Here is a 23,902-nt window from a genome sequence, read left to right on the forward strand (position 1 = left end):
CCGTACCTTAAAGCTACCTGATTTATGGCAAAATAAATGGTTATGGCAAAACTTAACTTAAATAATAATCACTATTATGGGTCCATAAAACATGTATTCAGCCCTTTTGAATGCATTAATTGCATACACTATTCGATGATATATTTTAGGACCGAAACCGAATAGGTCAAAAATGCATTTTCAGCCATTTTCTGCCGAACATTTTCTGCGGCCGAATATTCGGTGCATTACTAGTTAAAATAGTATGTTTATACAGAGTAAGTAAAGAATAAATAATCTCTCAATCACCTGCTAATGACTGTGACACAGTCCTGTAGCTGAAAGGTCAGAAGGTCAGTCCTTGCAACCACAATGTTTCCAGCCAGACAGGTCTAGTCCAGAATGCCACTTGAGCACTATATACTTTGTTGTACAACAAGTAGCAAAAATAGTTGACCTACAAGCTTGTAGATGTTTGGAAAATGTGAAAGATTTAGAAAGCTTTTGCCTATAATGCCATGTTGAAAGTGGTTATTTGGGCTTGTTTTTAAAGTGTAGTTGATTATGGAGAGTTGGTAACCAAGTGGACGCTTATTAGATCAGGCCTATGTAAATGTTCCAGATGAGTACTTGAATAGAATAGCTATATTGCCTGTTATTATTTGTCTGCAGAACCCCCATCTGAAAATAATTTATGCCAGGGGACAAGATTTGTTTGTTAAATGCTTGTAGATCGGCTATTTTCGCTTATTTTGGGCTTGTTTTCATATACTGGGTTGCTTCTTTCTCTCGCAGAACCTGGCAACCACGCAACGATAGCCGTCAATCCTGTAGCTAAAACAAGTACATTATCGCGCTATATATTACATATGGATTCGATGTGCATTATTATGACCTTAATTCTCATGGCAGGTACATTCCAAAGCAACTAATAATAACCACGTTATGGTGACATAATGTTACAATGTTTTCATTAAATTCGTTCGAGTCTTCTTCTTCTGCTGAAAATAGGAAGCCTTGAGAGGGTGAGTGGAGTGATGCGTGCTGCGGTTTAGTCATGTCGTGACCATGAGAGATGACTGCCTGCGTGGCATTAACTGAAGCTGGGATGCGACGGACGAGTGAACGGCAAATCGAATCTCACGTTTGACTTTCTTTTCCTTTTCTTTTCCTTCTCTTTTTTCTCTTTTTCTTTCTTTTTTCTCTTTTCCTCTTTCTTTCTTTTTCCTCTTTTTCTGTGAAACGTGACGAGTCCTAAATGAGCGATTTAGGGAGACAGCGGGAAGCCGCTCCGCGCACTTGAGCCGATTCCTGAGCAAACGCAATGTGATAATCACACCCGTGAGAAATGAGGGGCGCTGGTGAAAAGGGGGCTAGCTCAAGTTAACTAGGTGGTGAAAGGTCAAGTGAACGAGCGGTGCCGGCATGAACATTAAATGCTGTGAATGATAGGAACAGAGTGGCGTAAAGAGGGACAATATGGCAAGCATTTTCCCTTCATTGACCGTTGTCAATGTAATAATGGAGCATTCTTTTTTTTTTTTTGGCCACTACGGAGCTATGAGCTCACGGTGTGAGGGTCTAACGTCGATCAGGGGGTTAGACATAGAATGAAAACCCGGGAATAAACCACAGCAAAATGTGACTTATTGAGCTGGTAGTGGGAGCTCCGACCTGTGAAGCTCACACGGCTTGTAGATCAGCTAATTGAACGTGTTCGCACGCCTCTCTTTTCTCTCTTCTTCTCCTCTTTTTACTTTGCTTCTTTTCCTCCTTTTCTTTTCTTGTTTTCCTCTTCCTTCTTTCCTTCTCTTTTTTCTCTCTCTTTTTTCTCTTCTTTCTTTTTCCTTCTTTCTACGATTACGATCAACATCTCACCACAATCCACATGATTGAAGCGTGAAACTGAGCAGTTGTTGGCAAGAATGAATGGGGCACCGAGTTGCCATGTTGGAGGAGACAAGCGCCAGGTCCGCGAAAACAAGCCACAAAAACTAACTTGAATCATTATGAAAACGATCCGACGGCGTCAGATAATTTACCATCATGTAACACTGAGGGTGCTTCGAATGAACCGTGGGTTTAAACACGGCGTTCACCCGGCAAGTGATTAAATAAAACAAGCCTGAGACGCTTATAATGAGCGGACGTGGCGACATGCCTGACGGCACCGGACATGCTCAGAGTAGTCTAGTAGTCTAGGAGTCTAATGATACGATAGTGGTGACGCTAGTGTTGACTCCCGTGGCAACAATGGAATACGGAAGTGCTCGTTCTATCTCAGGGGATAGTTCCGCCAAAGGAACAATGTTTGGAACTAGACGAAGCGTGTCGCCACTCTACACTGTGGACGGACTAAACGCTGTGTATGTTTTTAGACCTGCAGCCTTGATCTATGCTACGTTCACAGATGACCAGTAGCTTACTGCCGTGAAAGCACCGTTTAATGCATGTTCACCCAGACGCCACCTGAAGCAGTAGCGAGACTGGTGGCATGAGGCATTAGCAGCAGTATACAGCATAAGCAGCCTTGTATACGGCAACGCGCGACATACAAAGCACTGAGCAGCAGCAGGCAAGCGGGGTAAAAAGGAGCTATTGCGTGCGGAGCAGCATCGGAACGAAATCGAATTAGGCTGTTAGCAGTTACGTTTGTTTGAGAGTTGAACCATTCAGGAGGATAAATAGCAGTAGCGAGCAATTAGAATGATACTGTATCTGATGGCGGCATGGAGGGCCTGGGACGCTGGCGAAACATCCGTCGGTGTGTCCTGGGATGAAAGCTGCGGCCGTGGAGGAATTTGTTGGAAATGACGGATGATGATGGTGAGCTGCGAGCTCTTGGTCGTGTCTGTGTGCTACCTGAACGGAAGCACAGATGAGTGACGGGAAGGAAGAGGAGCGCTTATAAAGGGGCGCGGACAAGGTAACGTTGATCTGATTGGAGCAGATGAATGATGGATCGTTACAGCTCTAAGTTGAACTGGCGTCAAAGACTAACACAAAAAAAAAAAGTAGTATATTACTGTTTAAGTAATATTTTGACAACACTGTTAGCAACGTCATACACTGCATGTATCATGGCCACGTGGTGCTGCATTGTGCACTGAATCAAAATATGATCCAAACTCTCAAAAGAATACTTTCAAAACACTTCACATTCGGTCACAAAGTTACTCAAGCTATACACAACACATCATGACGACACTGCAATCAGTCATGGACAGAAATGCCCTTTTTATACCTGTAAAAGGGGAGATCTCAGTAAGAACGCTGGACACAGTGTTTCCTCTCTGTCAGCGCAGTATGAGAATTAAACAACAAGCCCGCGCTCTCTCACTTGCTCCCTCTACAGACATGACCAATCGATTACCAACACCAAGTGTGAAGTAGTAGATTACAGATGCACTGCATCTATTCTGACTCTGTTCTCCTTTTAACTATTACATCTGAATCACAGAACACGTTTACATTTATTTAATGTCACAAAACGGTTTCGGATTCCAGAAGCGCTTATTTATTTGTTGAATGAATTGTCCATCTGGATCACTGCCATGGATCCCAGCTATATCACTCTATCACTTGATTACTGTAATTCTCTGTTTACCTGTCTGTCTAAAACTGCATTAGGTCGCCTACAACTGGTTCAGAATACAGCTGCTAGGTTGCTGACCAGGTCCAGGAGATCCTGTCATATAACACCCGTCCTTGCCTCCCTACACTGGCTCCCAGTTAATTACAGAATACATTTTAAGACTAGTCATTACCCACCGAGCCCTCCATGGCCAGGCACCTCCTTATGTCTCTGACCTGCTCCAGCCGTATGTGCCCAGCAGGTCACTGAGATCCACATCACAGGCTTTGCTGGTTGTTCCTCAGACAAAACGAATAACGCAGGTTTTGCCCCCTAGGGCCTAGGCTATGGAATGAGCTTCCACTCCACCTAAGAACTGTGGACTCTGTGGACATTTTCAAAGGATTGTTGAAAACTCACCTTTTTAAACAGGCCTTTCCATAGCCGGCCTGGTTAAATGTTGATTGCTTTATTTTTACTCTACTTTTTTCTATTTTCTATTTTGTCTTACTTTATTAGTGATTTAGTTCTTAACTTGTTTTATTGACTATTGACTTGTTTTAATGTTATTATTGTTAAAGCACTTTGTGACTGTAGTTGTCTGTGAAAGGTGCTCTATAAATAAACTTTACTTACTTACTTACTTACACAAACATACAAGCTCACATGCACGTCACTTAGTGTGAGTGCTTGTATACGTCTGCTATTTTTGGAACATTTTTGTAAAGAAATTGAAAAGAAATCATCATTTTTGGGGGTCCTTGCCTTGGCACCAAAAAGTCTGAGAAGTCTCGATTTAGTAAGTAATTATGTAGAATGATTTAGAAAGCTTTTTGAAGAACCAGGTTAATGACAGCTCTACTGTATATTCTCTATCCATCATTACATGTCATAATAACAATAACATAAAAGCATACAGTTACCTGTTTCAAAGTGTTGAAGAGACGTCAGCCAGAGAAGAGTCTTGGTAGAAAGTGTGGACCTTAAACAGAGAGGAGGCAACTTTATAGGTCCCTGTCCAGTGAGCACCAAACTTGTCAGACTTGTTCTGACTAATTCCAAATATTTAAAACTGTCACATATAGCAACAGACTGGGCACTTATTGTGAGCACGCACACGCACACGCACACACACACACACACACACACACACACACACACACACACACACACACACACACACACACACACACACACACACACACACACACACACACACACAACCTTACTATTGCATTATGTGCACACATGCAGTTCCTCGTACATATTGCACATGCACACACTGAACTCCAATTCCAATTAAATGAGAGAGAGGGGGGCTGAATTGAATTAGGCCACATATCCTTTACTTCTAAATAATACAGAAGAGATCAATTTAATGGTAACATGTCATTGTTCCAACCTCCCCTTAGTCTGACCATTACTAACATTATCCCAAACCCTAACCCCAATCTTAACCGGCCACGCATGAGTCTTAACCAGCCACGGCGGCTATTTACTTGCGCAAGCAGAGCGCGAGAAGAAGAAATGCTTTCTGGTAAATCAAGTTTTCCCAGGGACACTGGACTAAGCATCAGATACTTGTTTACAGCCAGGCCCTGATCATGGAGCATTTCATGGTAGTGGTTCAATGCCTTGTCCAAGGGCACTTCAACGGTGGTAATTTTAACGTGTCGGACCGCTGATTCGAACTGGCGACCTTCCTGTATCAAGACCGCTCCGCAATCCGCTTGGCCACCGCTGCCACTATTACTTGCGAGCAAGTAATAGTTTTCGTCCAGGGCGATGTTTGATGCGTATGCGCCGTCCCAGCGTATATGACGTAAAGACTGCTTGTGCTTGATATGTCAGTGGTGTCAGATTACATACATGTATACATGGGGGCATTACCTTTAATCCTCCCGACACTAAAACATATCATTACGTCACCATCGGAAACCAATTACACCCTGGCATTGGGTCCTTTAATGATAATCCACATCTTTATTACGTCGGTTATACGACCAGTTATACCCTGGCGTCATATTCTGCTTCGGTATACGCATATGCAAAGTAACCACAGTATACCGCTAATCAACTTACAAATTACATACACATAGAGGCATTTCCTTTAACCCATTCTGACCTGAGATCAGATTCATACGAGGTTTCTGCTGGACACACACTGGTCTGATTAACCCATTCTGACCTGAGATCAGATTCTAGAAATGATCGACATATACGTCACCAGTACTTGCGTGCTCTGCTTGTGCACTATAGGCCATTTATGGCCTACTTGTGTGCAACAAGCAAGTAGGAGTTCGCTCTGATAAATGTGGTATCACAAACTGAAAATATAAGAACTGGAGAGACAGGGAGACTCCAGATACTCTAGGCTACTGAGCAGACACCCCATAGCAATGTGCTATCAGAATAGCTGTTGAACCCATTTTGGACTGAGGTCGATAAAAAAAGGCTTCTAAATCCTAAAAGGTTTCTGAAAAGCCCATGTTTGTACTTTCTATGTCAGTGGGTGCTCAACCTTTTTCATGTCAAGGACCCCCAGAAGTATCTCTATTGGGCCACGGACCCCCATCTCAAAATATGTAGTTCCAGGGACCCCCCTCCCCATATAGAAGCCAATATTTGAATAAAAAATGTTCGCTATGAAATATATATATTCAAAGAATTGTGCCACATTTCGAATCCCAACCCTAATTTTGCGTTACATCATGAATACATTTCAACACATGAATTGATCTTTTATCTTCATTCCTGAGCACAGATTCTACCATGCAATGATATGACACATCGTAAGCTAAGAGGCTTTGACTGTGTTTAACCCATTTTGGGTGCAGGGAACCCCTTTTGGTATTAGCATTACGTTGTGCTTTATAGCTATTTTTGAAAAATGACTGACTGACATATAGAAACATAGCTTTTTCAGAAAACTGTCAGGATGTAGAAGACATTTTTTTAGAATCTGATCTCGGGTCAGAATGGGTTAAAGGTCATAGCTGTAGTGTACCTATACCATTGCCCTTGGTGGTGTGACCCTGCCTGTGGATGACTGATCGCCACGCGCCAATTTTACACACTTTGTTCAGCCCGGTGTATGTATACGCGTGTACCGAATTCTAACAGTGCTTCATACGGTTTTACTTTTACAGTAGAGTCATCAGTGTTCAATTTAACTTTAACAAATGCGTGTGTGCATGCATGGCGTGCGTGCGTGCGTGCGTGCGTGCGTGCGTGCGTGCGTGGGGGGAGTGGGTATATGGTGTAAACAGTTTATTGATGTGGTTGTTAGCTTCAGCGACTGCAGTTGTTGTAAATTCAAATGACCGTGCGGGGCTGGGTCCAGCCGCACTGTGGTTGGGAGACTGGCCACCGTGCTTGGCGTGTGTGTGTGTGGGGGGGGGGGGGAGGGGAGGGGGGGGCATGTCTTCCCCATGTGTGTGCGTGTGCGTGTGCACGAGTGACTGCAAAGCCAGCCAGGCTCTTTCCTCTCGTACGCCCGCTTTAATGCTGCCATGTCCCCGTGGACCAAAATCAGCTTTTCTCCACGCTTTTCACTGTCGGAGCCTTTTACCTCCTGCCCAAATGCCCATAAACCACTTACCGTAGGTCCGCGCACGCACACACACGCAGACACACACACACACACACACACACACACACACACACACACACACACACACACACACACACACACACACACTCTCTCTCTCTCTCTCTCTCTCTCTCTCTCTCTCTCTCTCTCTCTCTCTCTCTCTCTCTCTCTCTCTAGTCAGAAGAGTCAATCTCAGACAATGACTCACTGGCGTTCTGGCCATTAGGTCCATTTAACCCATTCTGACCTGAGATCAGATTCATACGAGGTTTCCACTGGACACACACTGGTCTGATTAACCCATTCTGACCTGAGATCAGATTCTAAAAATGTCAAGTCGTTCTTCGATTTTTCAAAAATAGTAGACCTACAAGCTCGTAGCGCGCCACCGAGTGGCGCGCTATGAGCTTGTAGATCTGCTATTTTTCAATAGCTAAAGCATAACATGATGCTAACACCAAAGTGGGTTCCCGTTCAGAATGGCATAAAGATAACATAGAGAGTATATTTAAGCAAATCGTTAGCCCACAGGGGGGGGGGGGGGGGGGGGCTGTGGCTCAGGAGGTACAGTAAAGAGTGGTCATTTGGGAACTGCAAGGTTCCCGGTGCAATATGGCTCCCTGTGGGTGAATAACAGATTCTAAAGCACTTTGGTATAGAAAGGCACGATATAGGTGCACATGTTGAGCGTATAGAGAGGCAATGTCAATGTATTGGACGTTTTTGAGTGGTGCAACCACTCCAAGGAACAGCAATGTCCGTGTTCACCTATGTGTTCACCTATGTGGCCATGAGCACCAGTATATGACCAGTAGGGGCGCTGTTGTGCCAGAAACAGAGATATTATTAGTGCTGCACTGTTGCCTGCTAATATGAGAGAGAGGAGAGGAGGGGGAGGGGAGTTGCACCACTCAGTGTGTGCTCGGGTGTGATTTTTTTTTAGAGCAGAATCACCTTAAGTGATAAAAATAATTCTGTTTACACCATACATTAGTCCTACAACCTATCTCAAACCCTCACCCTAACCCTAACCTCCCACGGGGCAGCACACCTAAACCTATAACCTTAACCCTCTCCTAACCCTTAATGCACCCATCACCAAACTGTATCCGGTCGTTTTAACGCACCCCTCACCAACCTTAATCCGGTCGTCTTAACGCACCCCTCACTAACCTTAATCCGGTCGTCTTAACGCACCCCTCACCAACCTTAATCCGGTCGTCTTAACGCACCCCTCACCGACCTTAATCCGGTCGTTTTAACGCACCTATACCAACCTTAATGCGGTCGTTTTAACGCACCGGCCCCTCACCAACCTTAATGCGGTCGTTTTAACGCACCCCTCACCAATCTTAATGCGGTCGTCTTAACGCACCCCTCACCAACCTTAATCCGGTCATTTTAACGCACCCCTCACCAACCTTATGTGACATCTAACCAATGACTAGTCTAAACTAAGTATGCACCCCGTTTTGACAGCTATGGAACCATTTAGATTTAGATTTGATTTGATTTATTTGATATATTCATGATACAATTCATAGAAGAGCAGTACAGAATTATCAGGATTGCACAAAAAGTCAGAGGACTTAATTCCATTGTGATCCAAATCAATAAATAAATAGTTGTACAGCATATGATTAGAAGAACATGTGTACTAACATTACAATACTAATGACATTTACAACCGGCCATCATAGATCAATAAACAAAAAACAATAAATAGATCTAAATAGATAAATACAGCACTATACTAACTTGCCCATCAGCCACTTTTTCCAACATATTTTTAAAAATGTTCAAAGACTGCCATGGGCAAATTTAATTTCCCTTGGGATTTTGTTCCAATCCTCCACCCCTGTATATTTAAATGAGCTTCTACCTACCCTATGTCTCAGGTTTGGTGGTTTAAGATCAGCTACACTATAGCCCTTGTGTTCAAACTATGGGACTGGTTAACATACGGGAAGTAACCTTTAAAATACCACGATAATGTAATCAATTTCCGCACTACACTCCAGACATTTAAAATCCATAATGGAAACCGTCTGCTTTTCCAGAACCCTGATCTACAAGCTTTAACAACACGATGCCCTGTGAGCCCGTAGATATTTTCAGCGCACGACACTGTCATACAACAAAGCATACATCGGTCGAGGCTGCAGGATGCCTTTGTCCTGAGGTCTACGGAATTACACTGATGCCTGTTATTGGCCAATAATAATAACTTGGATTTATCTAGCGCCTTTCAAGAAACCCAAGGACGCTTTACAAGCCGTTTTGCGTGACGGATGGTGAGGAGTTCCATGTCCGAAGACCTCAGGTTCCGCTCAGGGGTGTAGTCCTTGAGGAGGTCAGTCGAGTACTGTGGGGCAAGGGCATGGAGGGATTTGTAGGTGAGGAGGAGCAGTTTGTAATGTATGCGGAACTTAACCGGGAGCCAGTGGAGGTGTTTGAGGGTGGGGTGATGTGCTGCCAGCGTTTTCTGCGCCAACCTGGCATCCTTGACAGGCCCTTGATCAGACCTATAACCCCCTTGTTGTCACAGTCTGCCTATTCACTGACAGAGGTTTACAGAGGATTGGATTCAATAAATGACCAAATTGGACAGAATCAAGCACGTACAACACAGAGCACACTGGAGTCTACTAAAAATAACAGTCTCATGTACAGTACGGTTATCATCTCCTCCAGGCCTGAAGGCTGCCTGGTGACACTGTCTGTGTGAATCTAGCTAGCCTCGCAGACCTCTGGGTTATAATCTGCGTCAAACTTTTTGTGTGCACGGTAAATCCACCTCATGGTGGTGCTATAGCTAAACCCGTGGGTCGCGACCCCTCGGGGGGGGGGGGGGGGGGTCGCCAAATTATTTTGAGGGGTCCCCAAATTATAAAAAATAAAATAAAAATGTTTTTTTTTTGCCATGTCTCACGGGGGTCGCGAGACATGGCCAAAGCATTTCCGGGGGTCCCCAGCCAAAAACGTTGAGTGGCGCGCTACGAGCTTGTAGCTCTGCTATTTTTGAAAAATCGTGAAAATGCGGCACAAATCTTTGAGTATTCTTTCAGAAGATTCTTTTTTTTTTTTTACGTCAGGCCTTTTTGCCAGACTTTTTTGCTACTACCCCTTTAGGATTTAACAATATTTTCGGTGTCACAATATCGGAAATGTTAATATTATCGTGGTCGGGCAACGGTAATGTACGTATTATTTTCATGTGTGAGGGGCGTTTGCACAGATTCACTGACTGATCTTTAGAACACCTCTCCTGAGAGCTTAAAACATGCATGGGCAACTGGCCCATGTATTTTTTTATTACTAGTATTAAAATGTTAATTACTAATTACTAGTATTAAATTACTAGTATTAAAATGTTATCGTCTTTTTTTGTATGTCCAGCGCATTTGTATATAGTTCATGAAGTTAACATAACTATAACTATAACTATAACTAGATGCATTTGAAATTAAATTAAAAAAGGTTACTTTTCACTATTCCAATTAAAAATATTCATGATTTCAATTCAAATATTGCAAAAACTATTCAGGATTTCAATTTAAACATAGCACAAATAGCCAATCTACAAGCTCAAAACGTGTCGCACTGCTTGTAGATTGGCTATTTTTGCTACGACAGTAATTATACAATGTGGCCCCTCTGGAGTGACTGTGGAACTATAGTGGCCCTCTCCATCGTCAAAGTTGCCCACCCCCTGGCTTAGAAGATGTTGAGGAGACTGAGACTTGGTCAAATATCTGTACTGATGATCCTGTATGAACAGATCCCTACTGTATGTCAGCATGTCCATTTGTGGACCTTTCACACGGTTTAACAAATCACACATAAAAAGAAGCCCTTTTTGTTTGTAATCTTATGATCTCAGGAGTCATTAAAAAGCCACACATGTGAACTCAGAATCTAGTCAAATTGGAATCATTCACATTATGTTGAAGTAGATCTATATATATATAGAGTGCACCTCCAAAAGCAATTTATCTTCTGTCCATTATGGGGTGCATCCATAGACTGTAAAGACATTATGGACGGGTCTGATATGGACGTAAGATGAAGCCTGTCAGTCCTTGAATTGTGAATCGGCCATCTAGATCCGTTTGGGCCCAGCTGGCCATTGGCTGGCCCAGACAACGAGGCGGGACTTCCCCCCCCCCCCCCCCCCCTTCTTTCTTCGTTGGTTTTTATTTTGACTCGAACGGGGGGTGGCTCCCGATCATAGACTGTAACGGTAGCCACGCCCCTCAGAACATACTCGACTTTATGGTCATTTTATTCTAATGAATGGGACCATACTTTTCCAAAAAAGAATATTATGACATTAGAGATGAGACTTTAAACTAGTGACTGAAAGCAGAAAGTATTCATGACCATGTTTATTAAGGTAATACAGTCTAGGTGAAGTTGGGCCCAAATACATGGACCTCTATGGAGCTATGGGGTTTTTTGGGCCCAATGACAGCGCCACAACAGGCCATTATATGAACTTTCAGTTAGTGGCTTTAGTGGCTTCACGAAATGTCTGTCTGACTGCCCCCCCTGGGTGCATCTCAAATGTAACCTTATGTAGTACAGGTCTACATACATCCCCCACACTGCAGCTTCCTCGGGGCCTGACGGCTATACAACCCATGACTTAAACAGCCCTGGGTATGGCTCACCCGGCCTGGCAGAGACATATACTGTACATTTTGTGCGGAGTGCCTCTTTCTAGTTATTGATGTGTCTGCATTTGTTTCTTCATGCCCATTATTATACTTTGTCATGATGTATAGTTTTGTTATGTCAGGGCAGAGTAGGGTTATTATTCAGAGCCTATAGTTATTGCCTGAGCACTTTCATCCTGAAAATGTTTCTCTGAGATTTCCCAGGTATCTGGAATAACTTATACTTTATTAGCACTAAAGCCAAGGGTCCTATATTATGAAACTATTTCATCATCTTTATTTATACTTGGAAATACAGTTGAGGGCAAAAGCCCTCATTTTCAATGTAGCCGAGGTTACAAAGCATTTGAATTCGGATTGTCTTTTTGCATCTCATTCCAGACACATTATTCTTGCCTCCCCGGAAATGTGTGTTCTATTTATCAAACGGTCGCACATGGGCTTGGAAGCTCGAGTTTGCTTGTCATTTTAAAGCGCACCTTTGTGTGTCATCAGAAGGTGCTCTCCTCTCCTCTTTGCATTATAGGAGAGGACGTCACACATGAGGGGAAGAGACGTACTATGAACCATACGTTAATTATGCATTCCATTCACACAAACAGCCAGCTGCGCTTTATAATCCTCAGTGTTCATTTAGCTCTCAGAGTTATGAATGGACAAATGAACACTAATGATGTTACAATGCAGTGGTCGACTCCATGTGGAGGTCTACCACCTATACTGGCTGATATTTTCTTGTGAGCATCTTGTGAGTATCTTTTGTTCATCGTGTCATGTCTTGCTATCTTTTGGTTTTTCATCATTAAGATGCCAAGTTACTGGGGTGACGTCTACTACTTGACATGAGTGAGTAGATTAATCTTGTGACTCGTGTAGGCGTATTGATTTTGAGATGTTTCCTCAATGTGGACGTGCAACTGGTGCAAGTTCCAACAACAGGAAACTATGGCATCGCAGCCATTTATTGCACTTTGCGATGAGTGAGTGAGTGGGGCGGATATACCAACTGTTCTGTGCATTCAGCGAGCGGTCACCGCCGCGGAGCGAGTGTGGTTAACAGAGAGGGAAATGACTCTGAGGCTAAAGGCTGGGCTCTCAACAGTTGCGCGATTAATTTAGAGCCAAATCAAAAGCAGTTGAGTTGCTTATAAGTTGTAAAAATAAGTGCAGACAAATTGATTTTTCATTTAATTCATGGCTCTATAGTTGATTGATTTTGAGATGTTTCCTCAATGTGGACGTGCAACTGGTGCAAGTTCCAACAACCTTTGCAGGAAACTATGGCATCGCATTTATTGCACTTTGCGTGCTCAGCCTCAGAGTCATTTCCCTCTCTGTTAACCACACTATTATTATTATTATTATTATTATTATTATAAACGGTTTGCAGAAAAAAAGCACAGGGACGTAGCCTACAGTTCAATACAAGGTCTGCTAAGAGGATTTTATAACCCAAGAAAGCACTATGGCTTTTTCCATTAGGGTAACTGGGGTCCTCCTTCATATTAAATTAATCTGAACATGTGATGTATGATGCTTTTTTGTTCTTGCTTAATGTAAGTCGCTCTGGATTAAGAGCGTCTGCTAAATGCCTAAATTGTAAATTGTATTAAGTACTTGGTTAGGTTAGTTATAATATAAGCATAATATATGTCATAAAAAAGGGGAAAAATATATTAGGAACCGTTAAGGGAACCGTTGGGAACCGGAACCTTTAAGAGGGATCCGGTAAGGATCCGGAACCGTTAAAATCCTAACAAATCCCAACCCTAACCTGAAGCAGCAAACACTTGAGGTAGTACCAACTATTACCACTGGGATCACAGTGCATCAAGTGTGAATGAGATAACCCTTCACATTTTAGATACAGAAAAATAATAAAAATTGTTCACAAAACTAATCCAGCCAAGCATCTTTGGATAACATGGATGCCAAGCATTATGGTGCAGGCCAGCCTCTCGACCATAACCATAATGCTATGCTATACAATGTCATGCTACTCTGACGTTATAATTAAGTTATCTATCTAAGTCTCTGCATGTGTGAAAACCGTTCAACTTCCATCGTTTCCAACTCGGTGCTCTATACAGCCGGGCACCGGTCTAGTATTCATTCATGATAATAATCACATTTAAATGAACTCAGGACTTTGCCGTTGACAAACCGTCTTATTTGTTTTTTTGAAGAGTATGGGATTAACTACAATTACAGCGTGTGTGTGTGTGTGTGTGTGTGTGTGTGTGTGTGTGTGTGTGTGTGTGTGTGTGTGTGTGTGTGTGTGTGTGTGTGTGTGCTCTGATAGGATTGTGTCTTGTGTTTCGGGGGCCTACAGGGGAAGAGAGTGGCAAATCAATTATATCTGTTGTAAATAATCCTGTTTAAAGTGTGGCAGTTTAAACTTAAAGTTTCATATAGCTGACGGCCAGAGCTTTGTTCTAACACAGCAGGGAGCATGTTGTAAGATAAGACCAGACGAGAGGAGATAAAAACTGTATTGATCCCTGGGGGGGAATTAAGTCAGGCTGGTAATAGTATAGCGACAAGCAATATAACAGGACGAGGAAAACGTCAAAGGGTTAAAAGCAATGTTGCCAGCTTGTGCGAGAGAAATGAGCAAACCAGGGCTACGTAAATGAGGCCAACAAAAGAAGCTACTAGGTCAGTTCAGTGGAAAATAATCCATGTTAATTTGGGGGTTGGGTGCATCAGATTCATCATCATTGTTTCCATGCTACACTTTAACTAAACCAACTTCTTTTTCTAATTGCCCCCCCCCTTCCCCCACCCCTCCTATCTTCCTCTACCATCAGATCGCCTTCTCCCAACACAACAGCATCATGGACCTGGTTCAGTTCTTTGTCACGTTCTTCAGGTAAGGTCTCATCAGGCCAGGCCTGGAATTCCATCCTTTTCGGGGGGCAGCCCATTCTGACCCGAGATCAGATTCATACGAGGTTTCCACTGGACACACACACTGTGTCTGATGAACCCATTCTGACCTGAGATCAGATTCTAAAAAATGTCAGTCGTTCTTCGATTTTTTCAAAAATAGCAGACCTACAAGCTCGAGCTATGAGCTTGTAGATCTGCTATTTTTCAATAGCTAAAGCATAACATGATGCTGACACCAAAATGGGTTCCCGTACAGAATGGGTTAGTGTGGTCAACTTTATGAGGGCACAAAGGCCGAGTGCCAGGGCATGAAGGCCATCAATTAAAACAATGATTTCAAGTCCCCGGTCATAGTTATTTTAGCTTAAAGGTTAAGGATGATTTAAAAAAGAAAAATTCAAGGCATTCAGAACAGCGCTTCTTAAATAAATAATCACAGCTTTAAATAACAAAATATATAGCTATACTGTTGTAAAAGTTTACATGTATTGGGGTCCCAGTCCAGAGATGGAAATCATAACTTTTGAATGAGGGGATTGGTTGGTTTAGAAAAGCCTATATCTTTTGAATAACATATAAATGTAGGTTTTAAGACTGTAGACTGACTGTCATATGGCATTGTAGAGAGGTTATAGTGACAGGTGAGATCATCTCTCCATTGTGGGGCTATAGCAGGACTGAGAACTCGTCAACACAAAGTGAAAGTGCAGCTTCAGAGCAGTTTTTCCTTCTTACCCGGAGTAAGCTTATGTGGTCTGCACAGGGGAACAATGTGTTTAATTATTATATCCATGGTTTTTTCTGTCGCTTTTATCCATATGCACGACGACGACAGGAGATCTAATGAGAAAGGTTCGGGCGAGAGACTGACAATGGAGTCTGATTTCTGCAGGCTAAATCCTGCCACTCAGCCCACAATAATAACCGTGTCTCATGCTCTGTGTGTGTGTGTGTGTGTGTGTGTGTGTGTGTGTGTGTGTGTGTGTGTGTGTGTGTGTGTGTGTGTGTGTGTGTGTGTGTGTGTGTGTGTGTGTGTGTGTGTGTGTGTGTGTGTGTGTGTGTGTGTGTGTGTGTGTGTGTGTGTGTGTGTGTGTGTGTGTGTGTGTGTGTGTGTGTGCACGCTCTGGCTAGTATACAGTAATTGCACTCTATACACAGTGAATAAGACTGCCACTGAGTCACTGACGACATCATCATGGTCAAGTGTTGTGTTGAGTCATGTTATGTACTTTACATGCAGTATCTTTATACAAAATATGCTAATATATGAGAACATGGCCTCTGTGGCTGTGCATCCCCCCCCCCTCTCTCTCTCTCTCTCTCTTTCTCTCTCTCTCTCTCTCTCTCTTTCCACCCACCGCCTGTCATGTCTAAACAAGGCAGAGAATAAAGGAGAAGGGCGATAATGAAGTGGCACTTATGGCGCTTCCTCTCCTCCCAGTCTGGCTGCTAATTGGTGACATTGCAGTTCAGCTTGGACCAATTAGTCTTTCTGCTCTCCACGCTTGATTAGCAATTAAGTGTCTTCTTCTTCTTCTTCTTCTTCTTCTTCTTCTCGCTTTGACTTTCTCTCTGCCTGACTGTCTGTTTCTCTGTCTGTCTGTCTGTCTCTCTGCCTGACTGTCTGTCTCTATCTCTGTCTGTCTGTCTGACTCTCTGCCTGACTGTCTATTTCTCTGTCTGTCTGTCTGTCTGTCTGTCCGTCTCTCTGTCTGTCTCTCTGCCTGACTGTTTCTCTCTCTGTCTGTCTCTCTGCCTGTCTCTCTGCCTGACTGTCGTCTCTCTATCTGTCTGTCTCTCTGCCTGACTGTCTGTTTCTCCGTCTGTCTGTCTGTCTGTCTGTCTGTCTGTCTGTCTGTCTGTCTGTCTGTCTGTCTGTCTGTCTGTCTGTCTGTCTGTCTGTCTGTCTGTCTGTCTGTCTGTCTGTCTGTCTGTCTGTCTGTCTGTCTGTCTGTCTGTCTGTCTGTCTGTCTGTCTGTCTGTCTGTCTGTCTGTCTGTCTGTCTGTCTGTCTGTCTGTCTGTCCGTCCGTCTCTCTCTCTCTGTCTGTCTCTCTGCCTGACTGTCTGTTTCTCCGTCTGTCTGTCTCTGCTTGACTGTCTGTCTCTGCCTGACTGTCTGTCTCTCTGCCTGACTGTTAGTCTCTCTGCCTGACAGTCTTGTGTGTTCTGGAGTCCGGTTTTTGCTGTTGTTTCGATAACAGAGGGCTGACTGGCCAACCCTATTACTCTGCTAAAATGAGCAGATTGCTGAATTCACACATATATTTTAAGAATTTGCACACATAAGCATGTGCACGCACGCACAGCACACACGCACGCACACACACACACACACACACACACACACACACACACACACACACACACACACACACACACACACACTCAGGCACTTCTCATCCCCCCCCCCCCCCTCCCCGTTGTTCAAACAGTTCGATTCCCATTACTTGTGCCTGAACGGTCTTAAACCCAAAGCCATCTACAGGCTTACTGGAGTGTTAACCAAACCCTCTCCTCTCCTCTCCTCTCCTCTCCTCTCCTCTCCTCTCCTCTCCTCTCCTCTCCTCTCCTCTCCTCTCCTCTCCTCTCCTCTCCTCTCCTCTCCTCTCCTCTCCTCTCCTCTCCTCTCCTCTCCTCTGTATGTCAAATGGACACTAATAATGTCACACTGTATTCTGCATTGAAGTTAGCGCCCCCTCGACGTGAGAACAGTTCCAGACGGTGCTTCTCAAACACAGGACATTCCCACAGTTCGGGCGGGTAGCAGCGTGTTATATGGAGGGGGATTTCCTGCATGCTGCTGATGTTGTGTAATTGGTGAACGCTGTGGTTTTTAGGGCCTGTGACCGCATCCTCTTCAAGAGGCTGCCCCCTGGAAATGTCACGCTCATTATAGCACTCATACCCTTTACCACTCTGTCACACACACACACACACACACATAGAGCCTTTCACCCTCAAATGATACATCTCTCTCTCTCTCTCACACACACACACACACACACACACACACACACACACAGAGTGATGAAGGGCACGATTGTTTGAGAGCTTTGGTTATGTGAGGTTTGTGATGGATGGGACTTCCTGTGCGCTGCAGCGTCGTCTCTGGATGTGCTCTCGTTTCAAGCTCTCGTAAAGAAGCTGTGCTTGAAGAGAGAGGAGCTTTGTGTTTGACTAAATAACTTTGACCCCTGCAGGGGCCTGTGCGTGAAGTTTTAGAGGAGTGTGTGCGTGTGTGTGTGTGTGTGTGTGTGTGTGTGTGCGCGTGTGCGCACGAGTAAGGAAAGAGGGATCCACCAGCCTTTGTTGAAGTGGACAGTCGTGACCTCTCTTTGCCCCTAAATGTTACAGCTGCTTGTGGCTGCTGCGGTTTAGCATCTTATACCTAGAGTCTCCCAGAATCCATATACTCTGTCTGTATAACCTCAGCTGTCAGCTCTAGACTCAGGACTGTTACTGTACTCCAAAGTCAAATACCGTCATATCTTTAACCCATTCTGGACTGAGGTCGATTAAAATCCTAAAAAAAATCTGAAAAACCTCATGTTTCTGTTTCTATGTCAGTGGGTGCTCAACCTTTTTCATGTCAAGGACCCCCAGAATTATCTCTGTTGGGCCGCGGACCCCCATCTCAAAATATGTAGTTCCAGAGTAACCTGACGCTGCCAGATCCAAGAAGCTTGCTACACAAATTTGTTTCACAGCTTATTGGGATCTGGGATCGCGGAAGCAAATTCAATGACGGGGCTGTTCCTTTTTTTCAAGATACTTGGTAGATGATTGGATGGGACCGTCTGTCTATCACCGTGTGGGCGTGCAAACACAACCAATCATATTGACGTGTCTATATAGCTTCACATCCGGTTTCGCACATATCCCGCCCTTAGCTCACGCTGATTGGTCCGGTACGGAACGGATTTTTGTCAGCTCAACTCCTGAGATCCCAGATGAAGGCTGTGTTGGGGAACATGGTTACCCAATACCGCCCTCATCTGGCAGCGTCAGGTTAGTTCCAGGGACCCCCAGAAGCAAATATTTTAGTTAAAAATGTTCGCTCTATAAATATATATCCAAAGATTTGCGCCACATTTTCACGGCTTTTCAAAAATAGCAGACCCACGAGCTCGTAGCGCGCCACTCGGTGGCGCGCTATGAGCTTGTGGATCTGCTATTTTCCAATAGCTATAAAGTAGAACAGAATGCTTAAAACACCAAAAGGTGGTTCCCGGCCAAAAATGGGTTAAACACTAACGAAACCCGTTCATTCAAGTTACTTCAGAAATAATGTAATTTTCAAGTGAGATTATTCCTCTGACATAACGTCAAGCACACTGTTTTTTTCCAACACGCAGAAGAGCCAGGGGTAAACGTTATATAGCTGCCCTCGGCCCTTGTGCGCACTCCACTGGGATATTTGATATAGTCTGTGTGTATTAAAACAAAACAAAATGCATCAGTTTCCTATTTGATCGCTGTACTGCACATTGACAATAAATTGAATCTCATCATCTCATCTCTAGATGTGAGTGTACAGTAGGCTACACACACAGTAAAATCCCCCGCGTTCATTTATCCATATTTGTATCTGAAAGTATACAAACGGAGCCGAATGGACCCGTGGAGGCTCATACATATACTCCAGTTTGTGGAGATATAGGCTATAACCGCCGTGTAGTTTGTAAAGGGTTGGAAAACGACACCATTACGTCAGTGGCGGTGACGATCAGCTATCACCGCGGACACAGACCCCCATCTCTCTGTTTTTTACTATCAGACAAGTCTTTTCACTCTGGAGCTATCACCTCCCGTTCACTGATTGGTCTAGAAGTTGGGTAAACCACCTCCCACCCCGCTTCACTTCACTGTATGAACTGTTGCCATCAGGCAAGACGGTATACAGAGTGATCAAGTCGGGGACCAACGGATTCAGTAACGGCTTCTATCCCACAGCGGTATATAGTTGCACTCAATGCTGCTAAGAAATGATCTTCTGCTGCGACACATTTGAGTTTTCTCTGCTATCTTAAAGGGATTGTGACATTAAAAAAAAGGTTTTGGAATTGTTCTTGTTTTTTTTAGGTTTTCTAATCTCAATTGCACCCAAAAAACATGAACTTTTAACATTCAGTAGATTTTCTGTGATCTGGGGTTTTCTGGCTCAAACAGGTGCTCTGATTTGCCGGCAGTAAGTGACATCACTTACTGCAAATCCCATATATGTCAATGGGATTTGCCAGCAGATGTCACTGTTTTCACGGTGTTGCCTGTTTTCATTGTAGCTCAAAAGGCTTCCAAACCCCAAAGAAAACTTCAGACCACAGAAAATCCACTGAATGTTCAAAGTTCAGGTTTTGTGGGTGTAATTGAGGTCATAAAACCTGAAAGAAAAAAGAAAAATAAATGAAAATGAATGTCATAAAACCTTTAAGGGTTTGTTTTGTAGCTACAGTTACATGTTTGTGCATGTAGTGCTGCAGGGGGGTTGTGTTTGTGCATGTAGTGCTGCAGGGGGGTTGTGTTTGTGCATGTAGTGCTGCAGGGGGGTTGTGTTTGTGCATGTAGTGCTGCAGGGGGGCTGTGTTTGTGCATGTAGTGCTGCAGGGGGGCTGTGTTTGTGCATGTAGTGCTGCAGGGGGGTTGTGTTTGTGCATGTAGTGCTGCAGGGGGCTGTGTTTGTGCATGTAGTGCTGCAGGGGGGTTGTGTTTGTGCATGTAGTGCTGCAGGGGGGTTGTGTTTGTGCATGTAGTGCTGCAGGGGGCTGTGTTTGTGCATGTAGTGCTGCAGGGGGGCTGTGTTTGTGCATGTAGTGCTGCAGGGGGTTGTGTTTGTGCATGTAGTGCTGCAGGGGGGTTGTGTTTGTGCATGTAGTGCTGCAGGGGGCTGTGTTTGTGCATGTAGTGCTGCAGGGGGGTTGTGTTTGTGCATGCAGTGCTGCAGGGGGGTTGTGTTTGTGCATGTAGTGCTGCAGGGGGCTGTGTTTGTGCATGTAGTGCTGCAGGGGGTTGTGTTTGTGCATGTAGTGCTGCAGGGGGTTGTGTTTGTGCATGTAGTGCTGCAGGGGGTTGTGTTTGTGCATGTAGTGCTGCAGGGGGGTTGTGCAATAACAAGAAGTCATGTGTTTTGTTTTAGCGTGTATGTTTTGTGACATGATGCACTGATTTGGTCGGCACTTTTTAATTTCGTTGTACACACGTTGTACACACGTTGCAATGACAAATAAAGATCTATCTATCTATCTATGAAACGGTGATAGCCTATATCTCCACAAACTGGAGTATCTATGAGCCTTAAAGCGCAAATAACATGCATTTTAAAACTGCTTTTAATATTTAATATCATATTGTCTATGTCCCTCAAATGGTTTCTAATGGTTTGAGCCTCAATCACCACTCTGATATAACCAGGCCTTGTCATTTCTTTCTGGACTTTGAAAGCAGTTTTAGCTGCAGTACCACAATGTCCTGAGGTGGTGGGGGGTGCTGATATGCAGATTATTTAATATTTGAGTCATTATAATACTGACGCTAGATAAAACCAGGCTTGTTTCCATGCCATGCCAGCTTGGAAAATCAACAATGGTGGACATTGTAAACAAAGTGGAAATGCACATTTGGAACTGAAGACTGAAGAGGAGGGGGAATTATACAAAGTAGGGTGACATTGATGACATCACGATGAGGCCAAAATCAGTCGAGCTGTTCCTGAGAGCAATTTCCATTAAAACACCCATATGACATGAAGGCATGTGGGGAGAGTATGTTTTGCACTCCGTCCGTCCGCGTGTCCGTCCGTGTGTCCGTGTGTCCGTGAACAGCTAATCTCGGCCACCGTTAACCCGGTCGATGCCATATTTTGCACACACACTCCCTGGATGCCAACCATGAACCTCTGCCCCAAACTTTCCAGAACGGCCTGTTATAGCGCCACCAGGAGGCCGCTTTGTGCAAAACAAGTTTTTCAATGCCATATTTTGCACACACACTCCCTGGATGCCAACCATGAACCTCTGCCCCAAACTTTCCAGAACGGCCTGTTATAGCGCCACCAGGAGGCCGCTTTGTGCAAAACAAGTTTTTGCACAGTACACCTACAGATTTTGTCCAAACATCACGCAAATTGGTACACAGTCTCTCTAGAGCCATTCAACGAAACGGGTCTTTCAGATTTATCAGACTCCATCCTGATTGGTTAAGATTGGCTTCCAAAGTTCACAGGAGTGCTCAGTTTCAAACAAAATGCTGCAAATCATGAACACATCGCGTGATTTCCGTGAAATTGTGCACCCACATTCCCACTAGGCCGAGGACGAAATGCCACATGAACAATTTCAACTCAGCCTCAAGGTGGCGCTATAACTGGCCGAAAAGTGTTTTTACCTCTAACTGCACGGATCTGTGGATAACCTGGTGGAGACCTGTGCCCGGAAGGGCACTTTTTCTAGTTCAGTAGTGTACTCGGGAGTGAGAGAAATGTGACAGATGTGACTTTACTTCTAGTTCCTTTTGCTTGTGGTGTCTCTCTGCAGTTGTTTCCTGTCTCTGCTGCTGGTGGCGGCCGTGGTGTGGAAAGTCAAACAGACCTGCTGGGCCTCGCGACGCAGAGAGGTAGGACACGGACCCATTCTGACCTGAGATCAGATTCATACGAGGTTTCCACTGGACACACACACACACACTGGTCTGATTAACCCATTCTGACCTGAGATCAGATTCTAAAAAAAAATCAAGTTGTTCTTCGGTTTTTCAAAAAATAGCAGACCTGCAAGCTCGTATCGCGCCACTCGGTGGCGCGCTATGAGCTTGTAGATCTGCTATTTTTCAATAGCTATAAAGCATAACATGATGCTAACACCAAAATGGGTTCCCGTTCAGAATGGGTTTAATTTGCTTGTGTGGGTGTCCATGTCTAGTGTTAGAGCTCACATACATACACATGGGGGGAGTGTGTGTACAAATGTATAGTTGTGAATTTGGGTTCCATTTTGTATAGGCCTACAATCTTGAGTTATGCAAATGGGTAACTTAACTTGGAGGAGAAAGTGTTCCTGTATGTTTTGCTGCTATGTTGGTATATTTGATACGCGTGCGTGTGTGTGTGCTCGCCTTGTTCTCCACGATGTCACCTTTTTGGACGATGTTTTGTTATATGTCGCACCACTGCATGTATAAACTGTGCCTTGACCACCTGCCGTGGCGCACGCACGCACGCACGCACGCATGCACACACACACACACACACACGCACACACAATCTTGGGGAGCGGTTGCTCAATCTGGTCTGGCATTAAAGATAGATAAATAAAGTGAACGTTCATTTAACGAGCGCCACCACAAGCGATAAACAAGGCCATTCCCTTTTAATGAGTGCATCCTCATAACCAATTATGTCAGACGGAGTGACACAATAAACCAAGCGGAGTGGGGAGTGATATTTCACTTAAAGCCTGTGGCAGATGCCACATCCTTTCATTTTTGCTACATGCACACCTGGGGGGGGGGGCGACACACACACACACACACACACACACGCACACGCACCCCAATATCTATACCTCCTCCGTTTGGCCGCGCACAATTTAATTGTGAGCGACCAAACTGCTATAGATCAGAGTAAATGTCATATGAGCCCTTTGTTAACAAACAACATGGCCACATGAGTAGAGAGTGCAGAGACCAGTGGCGTGCACAGACATTTAGAGGGGCAGGTGCTCAATTGAAAAAAAGGGCACCTTGTGCAGCGCATTTTGGTGCTTAAGCTATTGAAAAATAGCAGATCTACAAGCTCGTAGCGCGCCACCGAGTGGCGCGCTACGAGCTTGTATAGGTCTGCTATTTTATTTATTTATCGAAGAACCACTGACATAGAAACATAGCTTTAGATTGTGGGGGCCTAAATAATATAGTAGAAGCGTTTTCTATCAAGATTTGATCAATGTCACCGCATGGTCCACACACTACAAATTAAGAAAAAATAAATAAAACTATTATTATTTTATTTCTTTTAAGAGCACATTGCCAAAAAGGGCAGGGGTGCTCTAGCACCCCCTAGTGTCTATCTGTGCACGCCACTGGCGAAGACAATAGAGTGCTGCAAAGTAACTATGACATGGGTACCGTGTAGGCATGTAACGATACGCTCAACTCACGACACGATACGTATAGCTCGTAGCGCGCCACCGAGT

At 44.2% G+C, this 23,902-nt stretch overlaps 1 protein-coding gene across 1 annotated transcript in view; it reads left to right on the forward strand.

Moving 5' to 3' along the window:
- Nucleotides 1–23,902, forward strand: part of atrnl1a (attractin-like 1a) — a 452,296-nt gene that overhangs the window by 319,069 nt on the left and 109,325 nt on the right. The window contains exons 26-27 of the mRNA XM_083775478.1: nt 14,635–14,696; nt 22,247–22,325. Of these exons, the coding sequence (XP_083631604.1) occupies nt 14,635–14,696; nt 22,247–22,325 (141 nt within the window). The remainder of the gene's footprint in view (nt 1–14,634; nt 14,697–22,246; nt 22,326–23,902) is intronic.

Source organism: Protomyctophum parallelum (assembly GCF_964188405.1).
Source record: "Protomyctophum parallelum genome assembly, chromosome: 10".
Taxonomy (NCBI): Eukaryota; Metazoa; Chordata; class Actinopteri; order Myctophiformes; family Myctophidae; genus Protomyctophum; species Protomyctophum parallelum.